This window comes from Euleptes europaea, chromosome 9, assembly GCF_029931775.1.
Source record: "Euleptes europaea isolate rEulEur1 chromosome 9, rEulEur1.hap1, whole genome shotgun sequence".
NCBI lineage: Eukaryota > Metazoa > Chordata > Lepidosauria > Squamata > Sphaerodactylidae > Euleptes > Euleptes europaea.
This window is the reverse complement of record NC_079320.1, coordinates 63,941,947-63,962,585: the sequence shown is the minus strand read 5'-3', so window position 1 is coordinate 63,962,585 and position 20,639 is coordinate 63,941,947. Positions and strand designations below refer to the sequence as shown.

At 42.6% G+C, this 20,639-nt stretch overlaps 1 protein-coding gene across 1 annotated transcript in view; it reads left to right on the top strand.

The window, feature by feature from the left end:
• Positions 1-19,123, top strand: part of TUSC3 (tumor suppressor candidate 3) — a 168,723-nt gene extending 149,600 nt beyond the window's left edge. Inside the window, exons 8-10 of the mRNA XM_056855197.1 lie at positions 3,476-3,550; positions 6,141-6,231; positions 18,701-19,123. Coding sequence (XP_056711175.1) covers positions 3,476-3,550; positions 6,141-6,231; positions 18,701-18,716 — 182 coding nt within the window. The 3' untranslated portion in view covers positions 18,717-19,123. The remainder of the gene's footprint in view (positions 1-3,475; positions 3,551-6,140; positions 6,232-18,700) is intronic.
• Positions 19,124-20,639: the final 1,516 nt, after the last annotated feature.

Genomic DNA, 20,639 nt, shown 5'->3' with positions numbered 1-20,639 from the left:
ATGGGATACATTAATCTATTAAAACATTTTTTTGACTAAAATGGTGCCCCAGTGTGACTAAGCAACAGACATCCATAATGGGACAGGGCCATGGCTCAGCGATAGAGGATCTGTGTTGCTTGCAGAAGGTCTCTGGTTCAACTCCCAATATCTCCTGTTAAAGGGATTCAGGTACAAGGGGATGTGAATCACATCCCCCTGAGACTCTGGAGAATAGGATTGCCAGTTCCCTCTTCGCTATCAGCGAGAGGTTTTTGGGGTGGAGCCTGAGGAGGGTGGGGTTTGGGGAGGGGAGGGACTTCGGTGCCATAGAGTCCAATTGCCAAAGCAGCCATTTTCTCCAGGGGAATTGATCTCTATCGCCTGGGGATCAGTTGCGGGAGATCTCCAACTAGTACCTGGAGGTTGGCAACCCTACTGGGGAACCACTGCCAGTCAGACAATACCGATCTTGAAAGAGAAATGGTTTCACTCAGTATAAGACAATTTCACGTGCTCAAGTGTTCAGTTTTGAGTATCTTTATGCTAAATACCTGGCAAACAGCAGTTACCCTCTTCCATCTTAGAAGAGACTGTTCTTCCTGTGTGACAGAGACATTATACCCAGCTGCAACACCAGTGCATCATCTCAAAACAAGATGTGTTGTTGTCTTTTTTCTCCTTAGGTTTTTTCTCACCTGCATGTGCACTCAATTAATACACTGAAATGCATACATTTAATTGACTTAAATGTCTGTGACCCAAGCGGCAGTCTCCTTTAAATCAAATGAATTCATGAGTCGTGGAGATTCTAGGGAGCCTTTTCAAATACATGACAGAACGTTGCTTGCCCGTAACATTTAATTTTATTTTGAGTACCTTATCGCAACTCCTGAGTTGCTCAGGCTTCCTTTTCTTTACATGCCCTGCAAAAGCCTGTCAAGCGAAAGAAATTAGAATAATATGATGAACAAGGAACCCCTGTCCGATTCCTCATTCAGACTGGCAAAGATAAGTGAAGGCAGCATGTTGAAGTCTCTCTTTGGGATTTAAAAAAAACAAAAACCCTAAAAACTAAAAATGCTTCTGAATTGACAGCCTTCCATCTATGTTATGATCAGTATTTGAGGTGTTAAAAGTTGTTTAAATGACAAATTTTGCATTCATAGAAGGGGCAGTTTGGCATACATCTCTGGAAGATAACAGGCCTCCTCCAACAGAAACCCACTCATACCATCTGAGTATGGGAGTAAGTAGCAGGTGAAGTTTCCACAAAGGTCGTTGGCACCATGAGGGTAAAAAGTGAAGACATTAGGAACCTTCCCCACTTGTGTGGAAAGAAGAGGAGTTTTAAGACAATTCAGAGGTCTCACCTGTTTTCTTTAAATTTGTATATGTGTACCAGAGACTGAGTGTACATGCCTTTCCCTATCTCATTGGAAGTGGACAGTGATGTCACATCTCAGCCGACTTATGGCGACTCCATAGGGTTTTCAAGGCAAGAGAGTGGTAGTTTGCCATTGCCTGCCTCTGTGTAGCAATCCTGGACTTCCTTGCTGGTGTCCCATCCGAGTAGTAACCAGGGCCAACCCTGCTTAGCTTCCAAGATCTGACAAGATAGTGCTAGCTTTGGCTATCCAGGTCAGGGTCTTTGTCTCATTACATCAGTAGATTTTCCCATGTGTTTTTTTTTAGCATTGCCTTAGGGACAGGAATTCTTACTTTACTGTATAAAGTAACGAGGCAAAATGCCTTGTTTCTGAGGTAAATCATTGTAAATATGCCACATTTGCATCTATTATGGGGCAAATTATGACCAGTTAGAATATGTCACCCCGACAGCATGGCGATTTAATTCGCCCCACATGGAGAAACCCAGTTCTGCCCAGTATCTGGCAGCTCTTTGTCTTCCAATAGGTGAACTGATTTAGTGCCCTTATACTGCAAATAGAAATCCTGAATTTCTCAATTGCTCCGCTCTGTCTGTGCAGACCCCAAATTCTATAGAGCAAAAGTCATGAGTGCTGAATGACCATAGATTTTCGATTATGCTGTTAGATGTGGTAACAAAGCTATTTGTTCCAATCGTTATAGAGCCAATTTGATGTATATGAATTATGGGGGGAAATGGAAACTTTCAATAAGTAGACTTTTTTCATGATAAATTCATTCCATCTTAGCTTTCATCCCCACAAACGTCCACGTGTGTACAAAGGGCAGTCCAGGGTGGTCATATATACACTAATAGATCCAACTCTTTATCTGGTAACTTTCTGCCCAAATCTTACGTTTTTGACTGCTGTATTCTTTTTGAAAGAGATCAAGTATTATATAGTGGCTAACGTGTCAGATTAGGATGTGGGAAACCTGAGTCTGAATCTTCACTATGCTGTGGAAGCTCTCTGAGTAACTTTGCCCCAGTCATCATCTTTCAGCCTAACCTACCTCACAGGGTTGTTATGAAGACAAATGGGAGAAGGGGAGAATGATGGTCCCCACTGGGTATAAATAACTTAATGGTCAACAGTGGTGTTTTTTAATGCAAGAATGGTTGCAAGAAGGGTGGTGCCCAGGAGATAATTTCAATTTATCATTGTAAGTACTAATGAGACAACTTAAAAAGAAAAAAAGATTATAAAATGGTTTCATTTTTATTTTGAAGTCTAGAAATAGATGCAGCTCCCACGATATATCAATCCTGCTTGTACGGTTGTGTGCCAAGTGCTTGGAACAGATGTTAATTACAGTAGTAACAGTTTCTTTTCATGGATACATTTTCAGACAATTATGTGAATGGCTTAGGATCCTGGCAAATTAGTTAAAATTATTTTATCATTATGTGCTTGTTTGCATTTGTAAAAGCTAGCAATTAAGAATCTAAAAATGGCTCGTGACTGAAAACTCTTGACGCTACAATGATTTTATTCCATTCTTGTGGCACATTGGGCAGATAGCATCCATCTTCGAAGGACGGGCTGAGACGCCACATACTTTCTCCTATTGAAATAGTTTAGCATGCATCAGTTAATCGGAGAATTAATGTAATTATTTTTATGCACCGTGTATCTGTCTCCTGGCGATATTCATTTTGCTCTTCCAAAATTGGTACACGAGTTTTCCAGATATCTCACAGGTTTATTGAAGGCTTTACGAAATTTACCTAATTTAACAAAGCATCATTAGCCTACTTACTGAAATTATTATTTTTTCCAAAAGAAACCTTAGCTACTCTGTCTCAGTGAATCACAGAAATCTAAAAGTTAGCTAAAAGTAAACAATCAACGCAGATTCTACATAGGATTGATCTCTTTTGAATGCTTTTTCCTCCTCTCCTGACTGCTTTGCATACATTCACAATACATAAATTGTAGAACAGAAGATGTTTGACACATTTTTTTCTCATTTAAATAAAATCAACACTCAAAGTTTGGAGGTGCACCTCTTGGCTTTGTGAGACTTCTGCGTTTCTATTGTTTCCTTGACAACGACAATATAGATGCTGCTATCACCATGGGAATGGTTCTTTTGAATGAAGCTGCTACTTCCAAAGGGGATGTTGGGAAACGGAGAAGTAAGTCCTTGGAATGCAATGAGCCCAATCACTACAGTTGTTCTCCTAATATCTGTGCATGTGATTATTATAGATTTGCATGAAGGTTTCCATATTTTGAAATACGTGTTCACTTTTTCTCCAGCGTACTTGCAGATGTGTTTATTTATGGTGAACACATTCTTACGTATTTGTAGATGTGCTGGTTTGGATTTCATATTATACAACAATGCAGGCCAGAATCCAAAGCGCTAATTTAGTGCCCAAGGTAGGGTTGCCAGGTCCCTCTTCGCCACCTGTGGGTTGTTGTTGTTTTTTTTGAGGTGGAGCCTGAGGAGGGTGGGGTTTGGAGAAGGGAGGGACTTCAACACCATAGAGTCCAGTTGCCAAAGTGGCCATTTTCTCCATGTGTCCAATTGCCAAAGTGGCCATTTTCTCCAAGTGAACTGATCTCTGTCAGCTGGAGATCAGTTGTAATAGCAGATCTCCAGCTGTCACCTGGAGGTTGGCAACCCTAGCCCAAAGGATTGCATATACTCAGTATGAAGATTGTGGTTCATGGACAGAGTGCATACTTTGCATGCAGAAGGTCCCAATTTTAGTCCTGGGCATGTTCTGGGAAAGGATCTCAGCTGGCAAGACCCTTCTCTCAGAATCAGGGCTGCTGAATGCGACCATGGGCCACTAGACAAAGACTCCACCTGCCCCCCCCCATATAACTCTGATCCAAACTAAATATCATAAAACGATGTTCTGTGGAATTCCTATTTGGGGGGTAACTCACAACCAGAAGTTAGAGTCAGCCCAGTCTATTTTTCTGCAGCGAATATTGGGAATTCCCAACTGTGTCCCTTACCCCACTCTTTGTCTAGAGACAGGGCTAGGTCTACTAGAAACTAGGGCCTGGTTACTTATTTTTAAGTTCTGGTTGAGGCTTCATTTTAGAGCCACCCCTTTGAGTTTGACGTGGCATATGCTATCGGATCACTTTGTTTCACCCTGGAGCAAGAATATCAGTGAGCAAATCAAATCTATGGGGGTATCTTTCGAGGCGCTACTCCCCCTAAATGAAGCACAAGCCTTTAGAACCCTAGAACTAAGGATTATTGATATTGAAAAACAAATGCTCCTTGCTAGAGCTACTAATTCTTGCTCACCCTTAGCTCTTGGTATCTACCCAGCCCCGGGCTCACTACCCAGCTACTTTTGCACTGTGACCTCCCCTTTTTTGAGGCGTCTCTTTATGCAAGCTCGTCTAAATTTTCTCCCCACGGCTTGGACCATGGGCAGATATGCCAGAGACGCCTATGAGAAAAGGCTATGTTCTTGTGCCTCTGGACAGGTTGAAACCGTGGCCCATGTACTAGTACATTGCAAGCATGGCTCACTTTTACAGGAACAGGTCATCGAACCCCTACAGACAGATTGCCCTGGTGGCACTGATAAGGAGCTAATTCGATTTCTTTTAAGTAATACTTATCCCCAGGTTACTGCAGGGGTTGCTAGCTTCCTGGGATTTATATTGAAATTTTAACTTTTAATGTTGTAAGGAAGATCTCCGTCAAAAACTTATAAATCTCCTTTAACCTCAATATGTACTCTATTTTTATGCCAAATAAAGGTGTGATTTGATTTGATTTGAAAACAAATCACTTTGCTTACTGTTACCTTGAATTTATAGTAATAAAAGAATTGGCCTGTCTTCATCTGACCATTTATGGCAGGCATAACTTCTCAGAGAATAAGAGTAGGAGACTCAAAATTGGCCACCAGCTTCAAGATAATTGTAGGAGTTCCAGGGACAAGATTGAAAGGCATAGGAATATCCTGGCCCAGGGGAGACAACCCCCTGCTATTTGCAATGGAAGCTAAGGGTCTCTGTTTGTGGCAGGCATAATTCATCAGAAAATAATGCTGCCCATTTGAAAACTGGCCACCCACTCCAGAATGAGGATGGCACTTGCAGTGCCAAATGAAGGGAATTAGAACACCCTGAAGAATATGAACAATAGACAACATGTTCCCCCACCTCCTCTTGGCAGCCCTGCTTGGAGTCAAGAAAGAGCTGTTGTCAGCATGCAAAGCAGTTCATTGATGGCCATGAAGCTGATTGTAGTTTTGCTTGAAAAACCAACAGTGTTAATGGCATCTGACCTCTTCCTGTAAACCTAAAGCAGTCTCCCTTTTATCAGCAGCGTTCGAATGGTTCTGAGCCAATGGCTTCCTGATGCATGAGTTCTGGGTGGCATGACTTGTAAACTTGTGGCAACGGGCTCTTGGGGTGTCACTTTTCTGCCCCCAAAGGGTCTGACATGCCACCAGGATCATTTGTCGTGAAGTTCACACTTCTAAATTCTTCAGCAACGAGCACCATGAAATGTTTTGCATGTTGCCAGCTTCCACTGCTTTTAGTCATGAGAAAGAGGTGACCCATTTGTTTTCTTATTGTCGGGTTATGTCAGTTGAAGCAGGTTGGCCACCAAGGGACAATATAGCAGACATATACTTTTGTATGTCAAAATACAGTAGTAAGTGTTGATAATGTTAACTAATACTGAATGTAATATCCTTTCTTGAGCTCTTTGCACTTTGACTGTTTCCCCCCCTCTAGTAATATGCCTGGTGGGCCTGGGGCTGGTCGTTTTCTTCTTCAGCTTCCTGCTGTCAATATTCCGCTCCAAGTACCATGGTTACCCATACAGGTAAGCTTCAAATATCTCAGCTAACCTTCCAAGTATCCTTTTGCTTCTTTGTTTGCTTGCTTCCAGCTCTCAGTCTTCTGTTCTGATATTCCTGAATCTATGAACAAGTAAATTGTGCCTCTACATTGAAGGACTTGTCTGGATGATCACTTCAAAGCATAACAGAGAATCAACACCACTTTTTTTACCAGCGTGATGTAGTGGTTAAGAACAGTGGACTCCAATCTGATGAACCGGGTTTGATTCCACACTCCTCCACATGAGCGGCGGACTCTAATCTGGTGAATTGGGTTGGTTTCCCCACTCCTCCACATGAAGCCGGCTGGGTGACCTTGGGCTAGTCACAGCTCTTAGAGCTCTCTCAGCCCCACTTACATCACAGGGTATCTGTTGTGGGGAGGGGAAGAGAAGGTGATTGTAAACTGGTTTGATTCTTCCTTAAGTGGTAGAGAAAGTCCGCATATAAAAACCAAATCTTCTTCTTTCCCACTCCTACACATGAAGCCATCTGGGTGACCTTGGGCCAGTGACAGTTCTCTTTGAGTTTTCTCAGCCTTATCTACCTCACAAAATGTCTGTTGTGGAGAGGAAGGGGGAAAGATTGTAAGCCCATTTGAGTCTCCTTTTAAAAGGTAGAGAAAATTGGCATATATAGAAACCAACTCTTCTTTTTCTACCCTTAATAAGATAGTTCTGCAAGCCACCGTTGACAAAAAATAGATAAGCCGGGAATCGATCCCACATGTAATTGAGGGACAGTAACCTTACTGCACAGAGAATAATTTCGCTGTAGGGATAGGGGATAATAGCTGTGCTTCTTGTTTCCCTTTCTCAAATTCCTTTCCCCCCAAACTCTGAGAGATTGCACTTGGAATCCATGGAAAGAGATTCTGAGGGAACAAGAACATGCAACCCTTGTGGCAAAACCCAAGTCATGGGATGGCAAGAGTATCATAGACATTGAGGGGGAAATTAATGGAGGGAGGATGAAGCAAGACACTCCCTTGACTAGAGTTTTCTTAACCTGAACTTGTGAGTTATAGGTGCTGACAGTATGGCACAGTCATATTTCTGGGACCAAGACTTTGAAATGTAAAGGAACTTCATGATGCAAGGTTTAGCTCCATTATCATTTCTTTTCATTCTTTCCTTTGTCTGAACAGAAACTCAGCCTCTTTAAATTCTGCATAAAAAATCAATAAACAGCATGCAGCATTATAGGTTATGATTTTCAAAAGAACTTTCTCTATGTGCGTTTGGCGCTATTGAAGAACTCGGTATGGGAGGGGATGAAAACACAGTTTTTCCAACACATTTTTTTTTCATGGCAGGCATACTGGAAAATAATATTTCTATTACGCTGGCCTTCTTCGCTCAGCCATAGAAAAATCGTTTGGCTCTTCCATATCAAGATTTTGTCTCTGTATTAGCCTCTTAGATGTCAATCATGAAAACAGACAGGGGTATGATTCATGTGGGTTTTGACTTTTTGGCAAACTCTCTACAGGGATACTGGATGAAACATGCTTATCTTTGGGAAGAATGAAAAATAGTAAGGTGGGCAGAGTTGTATAATATTTGAGATGAAGAAAAGTCACGTTTCCAGGCCCCATCACCTGCATGGTGAAGCTCTACACACTGCAAACTACCAGAAACACTATCTTGATTGTTCTGTCAGGGCTCCAGGATTGGTCAACAAAGGCTTATAGAGCTATATTCTCAGAGGATTCCTCATAACTAAACTCTCATTTCCTGGAGACTCAATAAAGCATCAGCCAAATTCTCTTTTGGAAGCATTGCATGAATGTTGGGTGGCCAGGATTAAACATTTTTTGGTCCATCTGGGCTTGCTTTAAAAAAAAAGGATTATGTTAAGTGCATTTTAAATTATAACTTGTTCCAGCCCTTCACAGTAGAATGAGCAAGAAGTCCAAAGACTGGATGTTGCCCTGCATTTTCCTAAACACCAGTGTTAACACCAGTGGTTTGAGTTTCAGCCCATCTTTCTATCCTCTCACTTACAAAAAAAAAAAAAAAAGTATATCTGCCATCTAATCCTAGTCCATTGCTCAAGATTTTGAATCTTGTTCTAGGATACAGAGGTAGTTCATATCAGGTGTTAGCCAGACTTCTTGGGCCTTGCTGTTGACCTGGGTAAACTGAGTGTATATCCCAGAGCATATTCAACAGTACCTAGGTGCTCAAAATTGCAGAAGAAAATTAATGCAGTCACAATGTTTTTCAGGGACGATTGTCAGGCATTACTGATCTTCTAATTAAGAAAGCCCAACATTCCCAGAAACACAATGTGAAAACCATGTTTATATCATGCGGAAACTTTTGTCTCAGAGGAGTCAGGAAGGTCTCCTTAACTCAGATCCATGGTGACTCCTTCATAGAATCATAGAGTTGGAAGGGACCACCAGAGTCATCTAGTCCAACGCCCTGCACAATGCAGGAAACTCACAACTACCTCCCCCCCACACACACACACCCAGTGCCCAGAAGATGGGTAAGATGCCCCCTTCCCATGAACTGCCCTTCAAGCAGTTCAAAACTGAATTTGGGCCTAAGACCCAGAGTTTTGTTTAATTTTTTAAAGCTTTTTTCCTGCTATGGGAACAGAATATATTCAGAGTGGGCAAAAGGAAGAAGTATTTATTCACACAATGAGTAATTAAGAAAGCCCAACGTTCCCAGAAACACAATTCCCAATGTGAAACCCAAATATTTATATCATACAGAAACTTCTGTCTCACAGGATTCAGGAAGGTCTCCTTAACTCAAATCTATGGTAACTCCTTCAAGCAGTTCAAAACTTAATTTTGTCCTAAGACACAGAGTTTTGTTTTTTAAAGCTTTTTCTGGCTGTGGGAACAATATATTCAGGATGGACAAAAGGAAGTATTTATTCACTCAGTGAGTAATTAAATTGTGGAATTCACTGCCAGTGGATATAGTGATGGCTTTAAAAGGGGATTACGCACTCATGGAGGAAAGGTCCATCAATGGCTACTAGCCGTGGAGACGAAAGTGAACGTCCAGAGCAACTGGTTGGCCACTGTGTGAAAAAGGTGCTAGTCTAAGGACTGCGGTTCTGATCCAGCAGGGCACCTCATATGTCCTAACTTTACACCAACAGCCACTGGATTTCCAAAAACGTTTTTCACCTGTATACTTGGGGCTTTTTCTAATAGGTTTCACAAAGGGGGGGGGGACATCTTTTCTGAGGCAAAACTTGAAGCAAGACGTTTATTTCAGATCAGTACCTCTGAGGTAAAAGATTTAAAAAAAAAAAATTCCTGGATTCTCCTTACTGCTTTGCAAGTAATTGGAATCACATAACCTAGTTTTCACTCTTCGGTCTTGCTATATAGGAGAGTCTCTGGTGGTTGGCTGCATAACTCCGTTCGCACCTAAATATATACTAGCTTTCTCATTCAATATTTTATAATTCTTCCGGCCTAGTTTTCTGCTCTAATACCATGTCAAAATTTCTGAAAGTTACACACTCCCCCTTGGAGAGTTCTCTTACCCAACTCTCCAGAGATATTAGAGCCCTTCAGTACAGCATTGCTGGATTCATTAGGCTTTTCGCGAGATCGGTTTTGTCTCCCTCGGTAATCTTCAGTGACTGTACTGAAATATTGCCTGTTTGTCTCCTGTAGGTTAAATATTCACATCTAGACATGCATGTAATTCTCGCTAATTTTAATGGAAATTATATTGTGTGTACCAGCCACTTCAGAGGTCCCCTGTCTTTAAACAGGTTCGAGGAAAATGAATCTCCCTTTGCTCTGCTTGATGTCATTACATGTGCAACTTTCACTTTAATAATAATGATTTCTATTTAATAATAGGTGGCCCAGGCTAGCCTGATCTCGTCAGATCTCAGAAGCTAAGCAGGGTCAGCCCTGGTTAGTATTTGGATGGGAGACCACCAAGGAATACCAGGGTTGCTGTGCAGAGGAAGGCACTGGCAAACCAATCTCTTGCCATGAAAACCCCAAAAAGGGGTCTCCATAAGTGGGCTACGACTTGACAGCACTTTACACACACACACATTAATTTATTATTTATTTTTGTGGCTATTCTTTTGCTCTGTATCCTCTTGTAGCCCAACAGTTAGTTTCAGCATAAGCTTCTGTTATTTACTGGGCATCAGCCAGCCTATCTGAGACCACAGCATGGCGAGAGGGAAGTGCCTGTGTAGTGTCTGAGTGGCAACATTTCAGTTTGTTCCTCCTCCCTGCTTGGAAACAAATGGGCAACCAAAGAAAGAAGGACCACATATCTTGCTTCCATCTTTCTCTGTGCTATGGGAAGTCCAAAATATATCTCTTGGGGGGAAAGGTCAAGAGCACCTGAAAGTGCAAGGGAAGGGATTTCTAAGGCAGGGGGGGTGCAATCGTTACCAAGGCCCCTTCAAATGTCAGCTTGGAGGTACAAGGTGCTGTCAAGTCACAGCCAATGTATGACACCACTATAGGATATTCAAGGCAAGAGACAAACAAAGATGGTTTGCTATTCCCTGCCTTTGTGTAGCAACCCTGGACTTTCTTGGTGGTCTTCCATCCAAATAATAACCAGGGCTAATCCTGCTTAGCTTCCAAGATCTGATGAGAGTTGGCTAGTTTAGCTAAGTCTGTTTTGTAATATAAATAAATATTCCATCAGCAGAGCTGCACTTGTAGGGTGCGATTACTCCAGCCCACAGAAATCAGTTCATGAAAATGGCCGCTTTGGCAATTGGACTCTATGGCATTGAAGTCCTTCCTCTCCCTAAACCCTGCCTCCTCAGGCTTCACCCCAAAAACCTCCCGCCAGTGGCACAGAGAGACCTGGCAACCCTAGTCTTGCCTAGACCTCACCTTAATAAGAAATAAGCTGCTTAAATCTATACTGGAAGAATGTACTAAACAGCCTAAATTCTACTAAAAGAGTCCTTTACTTAGCAGGGGAAAGACTTTTAGTGGGACATTTGATCCAAATCTGAGCATTTTTTTAAAAATTCGCTATCATAGTAATCGCTCAAGTACAATATTACTGTCATGAAAAATGAAAAATCATGAGCACGTTTTGCTGCTGATTAATTAATAAAGATTCTCCCCACTGCTTTTCCAGAGAAGGAACAGGAATACATTCAGAATGCTGGAGCACAGATGGTGACTAATGAACCGCCATGGAGAATTAGAAGCTGCTTTAGAAAGAAATGTTTTTCTCTCCCTCTTTAAGTCCTTGCAGCCTCTGTTGTTTACAGGCTCCTTCTGATTCTCCATGGGGCTTTATTAGTTACTTTTCATTCATTTGTAGTGTGCCTGCATTCCAGAATGTCCTCCTAATAATCAGTTCTTTCTCTCCTCCTTCTAAAGCCAGCCCTGTTCCATTCAAATTCTTGAGCGGTCCAAACGCTATGGAGTTCTTAATTGGAGCCTAACTCTAAACACCCTAAAGACTAACAAAAATATTTTCTGGTAGGGTATGAGCTTTCGTGAGCCACAGCTCACTTCTTCAGATACCTGAAGAAGTGAGCTGTGGCTCACGAAAGCTCATACCCTACCAGAAAATATTTTTGTTAGTCTTTAAGGTGCTACTGGACTCTTGCCCTTTTTGACTACTGCAAACAGACTAACACGGCTACCCACTGTGAATTATCTAAACACCCTGTTTACCAAAAAGGAAGAGCAAGTTTCTTTCCAGGTGTGTGGTCATGAAAAAGAGACTTCAGTTTGCATACAAGTATGTTCAATATGGGGGTGAGCTTTTGTATAAAACCTTTTTTAGGGGGATCATCTTACATTCAGGGTTGTCTTCCTTTTGAGTAAATAGTCACAGTTGGGAGGGGTTTCTAAAGTGAGAGATTCAGGGTATTGATCTGTAAATGAAGTACCCTTCATTTACATGAAGTATGAAGCACCTTTCATACAAAATAAACAGCTAACCTAAGTGCAGGTATACCGTTCTAAGTCCAGTGACATGAATGGATATGGTAATGGAAATTGCCGTCAAGTCGCAGATGACTTATAGCAACCCCACAGGGTTTTCTAGGCAAGAGACATTCAGAGGTGGTTTGCCATTGCCTGCCTCTTCATAGCGACCCTGGAGTTCCTTGGTGGTCTCCCATCCAAAATAATAACCAGGGCTGACCCTGCTTAGCTTCCATGATCTGACATGTTTGGGCTAGCCTAGGCCATCCGGGTCAGGGCAAATTGATTTAGAAGTGTGTAACTCTGTACAGAGAACCAGCATGGTTAAGAGCGGTGGACTCTGATTTGGTGAACTGAGTTAATTCCCCCACTCCTCCACATGAAGCCTGCTGGATGACCTGGGGCCAGTCGTAGTTCTCTTAGAACTCTCTCAGCCCACATTGAGGAAGGCAATGGCAAACTACCTCTGAATGTCTCTTGCCTTGAAAACCCTATGGGGCTGCCATAAATCAGCTGTGCCTTGACAGGCACTTTCCACCACCAATTCTGTATAGGACGGCACTGGAAATGTCTTCCTTCATGTCAGCCACATCCATGTTGAAATAGGAGGGAGTCCTGCATGTAGATCATCATGTATGGGTAACTCAACATGTGAAACAGCCAGTTCATAGAATCATAGAGTTGGAAGGGACCACCAGGGTCATCGAGTCCAACCCCCTGCACAATGCAGGAAATTCACAACTACCTTCCCCACACACCCCCAGTGACCCCTACTCCTCGCCCAGAAGATCCCCCCCCCCAAAAAAATACCCTCCAGGATCTCTGGCCAATCTGGGTGGAGGAAATTTGCTTCCTGGCCCCAATATTCTATGATTCTATGAAAAGAAGATATACTTTAACCTATGGTATCTATATGACCCCGAGCTCTTTACCTGGCTATTTTTACACTCTGACCTCCCCTTTCTTGAGACGCCTTTTTATGCAAGCTCGCCTAAATTTCCTCCCCACGGCCTGGACCACGGGCAGATATGCCAAAGTCCCCTACGAGAAAAGGCTATGTTCCTGTGCCGCTGGACAAGTCGAAACCATGGCCCATGTATTGCTACACTGTGAGCATGGCTCACCCTCACAAGCACAGATCATTGAACCCCTCTTGAAAGATTGCCCTGGTGGCACAGATAAGGAGCTAGTCAGATTTCTTTTAAATGACAGCTATCCTCAGGCTACTGCAGGGGTTGCTAGCTTCTTGGGACTTATTTGAAAAAATTTTAAACCTCGCATATGACCTAAGGAAGAGACTTGTTCAAAATTTTAAAACTTCCTTTTAACCTCAATGTGTATGTATTTATTTATTTTTATGCCAATAAAGGTCTGATTTAATTTGATTTGAAAAGAAGGTATAATTGCTATTTGCTGAACAACAGGGCTAATGTTAAAATATTTTACTCTGCAGCAGTAAATTGCAAAGTTTTGCAATCTGATTCTTTTCACTTGCGCTCTGGAACTACTAGAGCATCGAGTGTGGGAGACTCATCGGTGAAGCCATAAAAATCAATCTGCATCTCCCTCCCTGCGTTCAGCTGAGCATTGTGACAGAAGATGGAGAAAAAAGAGCCATGTCAAACACTGACAAATAGCAAAGGGGAACAAATCTCCTGAGCTGCACTAGAAATATAAAAAATTCATATCCAGAAACTCATTTCAGATTTGTAATGTTTATATAATGAAAATAAAACTCAGACATGAACTATTGAATGATTACTTAAGAAATATCAGGTCAGGCAACCAAAGCAAAAAAAAAAAAGAAGGCTTGCTGTTTGGAGTTGTAAAACCTATGTTTTACATACAATGGATCATAACAAGAGTTTGGTCTTTTCATACATCACACTGCAGGAAACCTGAGCGTACACTCAATGGGGATCTGCTGCTAGTCAGAGGTCTCTGAGAACATGTACCATTTATAAAAAGTTAGCCTGGAAATTTGACTATGTTGACATCGCAGTTCACCTAGAGAAGCTTCCAAAATTTGCTCCCTTCCGTAGTTCTGGGGACGTCCAAATGACCAGGTTTTCGGTTTCAGAGCTTCTTCCATGGTGTCTTCCACGCAGGGATGGAATTTTGTTGTTTCCTGGTTGCTGCTGCAGCTACAGATTAAGCACAGCAGCAATGGGGCTTCCACATGGCAGGTTTTCCCAGTTTCCCTGCCCTGATCCCCCCACAAAGGAAGGAGCTAGAGAGACACTTTATTTTTAAAAAAATGAAAGCTGGGAATTCAGAGAACCTGCTGCACCTATCGTTACCACAGTATATCAATATGATACACCAGTGTTGATTTTTAAAAAGCATAATAAAAAGCCCCCCAGTGGCATGGGAGGAAATGACTGCTGCAAGGACGGCGTCAGGGAAAATGGCTGCCACATGAGCCAGCAAAATCCAAATTTTCCCACAGGTGCAACTGCCATGCCAGCTTTACTGCAATCTCTCTCCCAAAACTTTGAAGTAAAGCAGGTTTGAAACAGATTGGGAAAAGGCCAGGGGGACCACTGTGTTGTCTGTAAGCAGGAAACAAAACCAACTTCCACAAATAGGGTTGCCTGGTGCCCCCACCCCCCCAAAAAAATTGGGGGTTGAGTATTAAATCGGCCATGGCGAAGCAGCGCCTCTGAAAGTAAAACCAGAAGTGATGTCATCATATGCGCACAACCATGCATGCCGCCACCCTATCCCCGCCCCCTAGAACCTCCCGCCAATCAGGAGGGGGGACCTGGCAATCCTATCCCTGAAGCATTGAATTTTGGGCAGATAATCTATGTGGAAGACCCCAGTGTCTTAATTTTCTGCCCTGTTTGCTTTGAATCTCCAGACTTTCTAAAGACTGCCGTGTGTGGTTTGCTTTTGCCACCACTTTCTCTCTCTGCCCCTTGTTCGCTCCCCCGCCCCCTTGCGGCTAAGCCATGTGCACAAATGATTGTGCCCATTAAAACAGCAGTTAAATTTAACTGCAGGATTGCATCAGTATTACCTTTAGTTAAAGTACCTGATAAATTAGCTAGAGGCTTTGTTTTAGCTGAAGCCAGTTAAAATGCTGAACAATGCCTCCCTGATAACGTCCATTAAGCAGAGCCTGCAGCTAATTTACCGTACTTCCAATCACATGATTAAATAAAAGGGGGGGAAATTACTTAAAAAATTAATTTTTTCAAACACATGGTACATGTCCTTGGGCTGCTTTCTTTGTACAAGTTTACAGAAGTGCAAATCACCTTGAATGGTCTTGTGCGTTTCACTAGAAGTGAACAGCCAGCTTTCCGTGACCACTCTTAGGTGGATCTCCATATGTAGACTGGAGTCAAGTCAAGTTTATTAATACGGTCTATTTGACCAGCCAGAAGTTAGTATATCATATTATCCAACTTGATAAAACTGTAAAAACTATTACAAATTACAAAAATTGATAAAAATCTGGTATTGATAAGATATACAAAATTAGTGCATGACATGACAGAAGGCCAGGAGAGTGGGAGCTTTCCTAACCTCTGTATCACGATCGGTCAGATTCAGTATGAGTTCTCAACCAATATTTTTCTAGATGTCTCCCAACCATTTTCAGATTACCCTGCTCTGTGGTAAACCAGGAAGCTGGGTTTTGTCCCAAGGGCAGGAAAGGGCAGTGAGGGGCAAAACCATATTTCACGTTTCCACTGCAGTCTCAACAGAGAACATTTGGAATCCTAACTTCCTCCAGAGCATTCTGGAATCCAGTAGGATTCATGAGCCCCTGTGGACAGACCATTTTAACCGGACCCCCTCTCGTGCAGGGTGTTGGGACCACATTCACCTTGGTAAAGCATGTAGTGGTTAGAGCATGGCTCAGGCCCATTCTCCAGCCCTGAAACCAAACCTTCCCTCAAAAGCTCAGTACAAAAGATTAAATCCAGAGTATGAGCTCTTACATGTGTTGGGTGGGTCAGTCACAATTTGGGAGAGCCCCAGTACAGTCGCAGCAGCAATAAAATCCTGGGCCAGTCCTGCCAAGCTATCATCGGTATAAATGTTGAAGCTTCCCAGAATGGTCAGTTTAGGAGTCTTCAGCACCACATCCGGCAATACCTCTGCCAAGTCATTGAAGATGCCCAATGGAAAACTAGGTTTCTGTTACGCAAACCAGATCAGTATCTTCTTCCTGCAACATCTCATAGCAATGTACAGTTTTGGGTTTCACTGATCTGGTGTTGCACAGCATTAGTGTAGATGTAGGGGAAATAGGGACCCTTGTTTCGTCAACTCTCGGGATGCTACAGAGGTTAGACAGGCAGCAAGTATCCTTGCCTAAGACTGGCCAACTATGATCATCCCTTTCCCATACCTACCAGCTCCCATTTGCACTGGAATCGTGTATCCCTCAAACATCCTTTTCCAGATAATGCTACTAATAAACCTTTCCAGTACCCATCAATCAGTATTCTAGTGTCCACAAAAAGCCATGTAGCAGTCCAGGAGCAAAGTCATTATGTGCTGAGATTACAGATGTATAACAGGTATTGTTCTATGTCACTACTACATCCTGGTAAGTAACTGGTGTAGATTAATCTCCAGTGGTGGTGAGGGTAGGATTGCCAGGTCCCTCTTTGCCACCGGCGGGAGGGTTTTGGGGCAGAGCCTGAGGAGGTTGGGGTTTGGGGAGGGGAGGGACTTCAATGCCAAAGAGTCCAATTGCCAATGTGGTCATTTTCTTCAGGTGAACTGATCTCTATCAGCTGGAGATCAGTTGTAATAGCAGGAAATCTCCAGCTAGTACCTGGAAGTTGGCAACCCAAGGTGGGGGGGGGACCTTCTTCAACGTCGCATATAGTGCCAGGGCCCTGGATCTGCACCCCAGTCAAAGAGCCACAGGCCAAGTGCCCTTGTGATCTCGCCCTTAAAATGCTGGGGCCTACCTGTGAAAAGAAGGGGAGGAGTGGAGTACCAGTGTCCACTGCATCCCTAAGCCAGATCAAAGATGACAAACCTCCCAGAGGCAAGCCCTCTGCCTGTTAGACTCTTCTCAACTACTGTGGATTCTGCTGAGAAACTTCAGAGTGTTGAGTTATTTATTGTAGGGTCCAATTTTGTATAGTTAGGAAAACCTGCTCTATGATATTCAAATTAATAACACTAAGTAAGTGGAAGTCACAACTGTCACAGAATACCTAATTGGCATGTGAAGTGCAATACTGAAAATTGAATTTTTTCCTTACTGGACCTCCAGGTTAGTGATATGCTAGGAAGCTATCACATATAATTGATAGAATGCTCCTGACACCTTCACCTTTATGTGGCAAGATTTCTCTCTCTTTTTCTCTGAGCAGTGACTCTTTGTTTTAACGGGATGTTTCTGCTGCTCACTTTTCTTTTTCTCCTGGATCTCATTTTCCATATCCTTCCATTTTATTTTCCTGTATTCAGTCTTTTTGTCTTTTTAATTCCTTACTTATAGGGATCCAGTATTACTACAATTTTAAATTTTTACTGCATATTTGCTTTGGTTTTATGGGTTTGCGGTTTTAGTAATGAAGCTACCAAAGATCAAATTGGCAAGACTGGTGAACCCTTGCGGTTCAAAACGTCTCATGTTGGGCCCAGACCCCTCTCAGTCCATGCCTATCTTAAAATGAATCTTTCTTCTACCATGCAATTCCTTCACTTCCAGGCCTTTTTTTCCTACAAGGGGTTGTGGCCCGCAGTAGAGAAGACTCGCTTAACACTACAAAGACCTATTTGGGCGTCTCTCCTCACAATTGCAGTTTGCATCATCCTTTGCTGTTGTTCCTTGCTGGGAACAATGGGAGTTGTGGTTTTCTCCACCTTCTGAATTGCATTAGGAGGCCAAGAAAATGAAAATGCCCATCCTCCCAGCAGTAATGTAAAGCCAAGGAAGATGGGAATTGCATACTTTCGAGAAGGACAGGCCCTCCAAAGGCCTGTCAGTGGTTCTGTGAGGTAAACACTTGTTTCTCGGAAGGTGGGGAGCTGCTAATGGGGTTGACACCCATTTCTGACATGGATATGTATATGATAGTGGTCCCATTCCCCCGGTGGGTCCCTTCCTCTGCTTCTGTTGCCCACCACTGCTCTGACTGGCAGTGTGAGGGGAAACACAGTGCCAGCTGCGGTGCCCATCACTTCTGGTAAAAAAAGGGGGGGGGAATTGTCATAAGGTAATTCTGGGAATCACTGGAAACTCTGTGGTAATTCCATAGAGCTTCTAGTGATCCCTAAAGCTACCTGTGTGCACCCCATATCCTCATCCACAGCCCTTCCACCAGTAGCCAGGTAGTGCCTTGTCAACCCTAGTATGTGTGTTTGTGGTGGGGGGTGAGCATTCCTTTTAGGTGCTCAAAAGCACTCAACAGGGATCCTTTTCAACAAGAAATATTATTTCAGGTCAAGCCCATCACTAGCTATTACAAAGAATAAGTTACAAACCTTAGTCTTTCAAAACAGGAGTGAAGCAAAAGCTACACGTGCACAGTTTTTAATCCTTTTTTTTTCTATCTTTGCAGCTTCTTAATTAAGTGAACCCGCATAAGGCTAATGTTTACTACGAAGATAAGCAGCTCCTGATAGTATCTGCTTAGCAACATTACATTTCTTCAGGAGTCTGTGTTTGGTTCGTCTGTTTCCTGTGATAAATTACAGTGTTCGTGTAGAGAAGAAAATTTTGTGTGTGTGTGGTTTTTTTTTACCTGATGTACCAAATGCTTCATCTAATTTATAATGCATAGCAAATATTGGATAGCTAAATGGAGGATGTGATAAACTGCATGAGGGTGGGAATATGCTTGGTGGCTCTGAATGTTAAATAAAGCTAGCTTTAATGGGAAAGTTTTATTGTTGTGTATTGCAGTTGTATAGATTTCAGTTGACAAAAAATCAGGCCCATTGAGATTTTGAAAACAGTGACATGAAGATGTAAGATTTATTACTACCATTCAGCTTTGCCTAATAAAGAAAACAAAAACTACATAAGAGATGAAGGCTCCATAGTCGTTTATTAGCATGTATTGTGTGTGGCAGTATCTTAACATTGGAATCTTGGAATATGAGAGTCTCATATTCTATATTCCACATATGTTGGAAAGGCGGAAAAATAAGAGAGAGATTGAGCATGCTAGACTAAGATGGGGAGAAAACATTGTTTGAAAAGTGCAAAGGAGGAACACTAGACCATGGCTAAGTGGATGGGAAAGAAGGATCCATATTTACATTCTATCAAAAGTTGAAAACACAAAAATCTCTGTTAGCTAATGACATTCGCCTGAGAGCCAGTGTGGTGTAGTGGTTAAGAGTGGTGGACTCTAATCTGGAGAACCGGGTTCGATTCCCCACTCCTCCACATGAACCCCTCTGGGTGGCCTTGGGCCAGTCACAGTTCTCTCAGAACTCTCCCAGCCCACATGGAGGCAGGCAATGGCAAACCGCCTCTGAAAGTCTCTTAGCATGAAAACCCTATGGGGTCACCGTAAGTCAGCTGTAATTTAATGGCACACACAGACACAAGGACATTTGCCCACCTTTAGCCATGAGGAAAGATGGGGTATAAATGGTTTAGTTAATAAATAAATTCCCTAAAAAAGCTGGCTTAGTTGGAAAAAACGAAGAGAACGAGAGCCAAAATTACACATTACTTGGAAGATCTGATTCAATCTGACAGCATTTTTCTTAACATTAAGTGTTTGGGTGGTCTGCTGCAGGTACATTTGGATCAGAGTTGCAGTGCTGGGGAAAGGAGGGTTAACTCCTCCCTAGTGCGCTTTTCTCAATAGAATTGTTCTCCCCACACTACTATGGAGCTAATAGTTGTGGGAAATGAGGAGAGAGAAAGATACCTGTAGTGTAGCTACTCACAGGGACAATTTTAGATACATTTGGAATGCTCGGTGTCTGGTTAGTGATTTATATATCCTGCTCCTTTAAAGTGTTTGGTGTCAACACCTTAGTATTGCCAAGACTTGGAATGCACAAGTCAGCTAAGGGGCAGGAATACCTCCCTAGGCTTGCTACAAAGTGGGTGAGGGGGTGAGAAGAGGCCAAGCCAGCAGCAGGGATGAATTCTTTATAAAAACCCACCAATGTGCCCTCTCTGTTTGTTTTTGTTCTTGTTGGAGGGGGGGGGGGGCTTATCCTTCTAACTTGCAGCCCGTTTCTGACACTTCCAGGAAGTCTGCTCTGCTATATTTGTGTGTGGCTGTGATCAGCCCGTACAATCTAATGACACCTTTTCAAAGCAAAGAATTATATTTTATGCTTTGTTGTTGATTTATTTTTCAAGGAGGATGACCAAAAAAAAAGTCCTTCCTTGGGAATCTTAATCACAAGATGACAGCAGCAAGTCACCTTGTGAGCAGGAGACTCCAAACCTATCCCCCGAGAGGCAAACGTTAACAGGGAACTTGCATGGGCCTTTGACCACAGAAAGGAAAATCCGCTGGGAATTAAAAT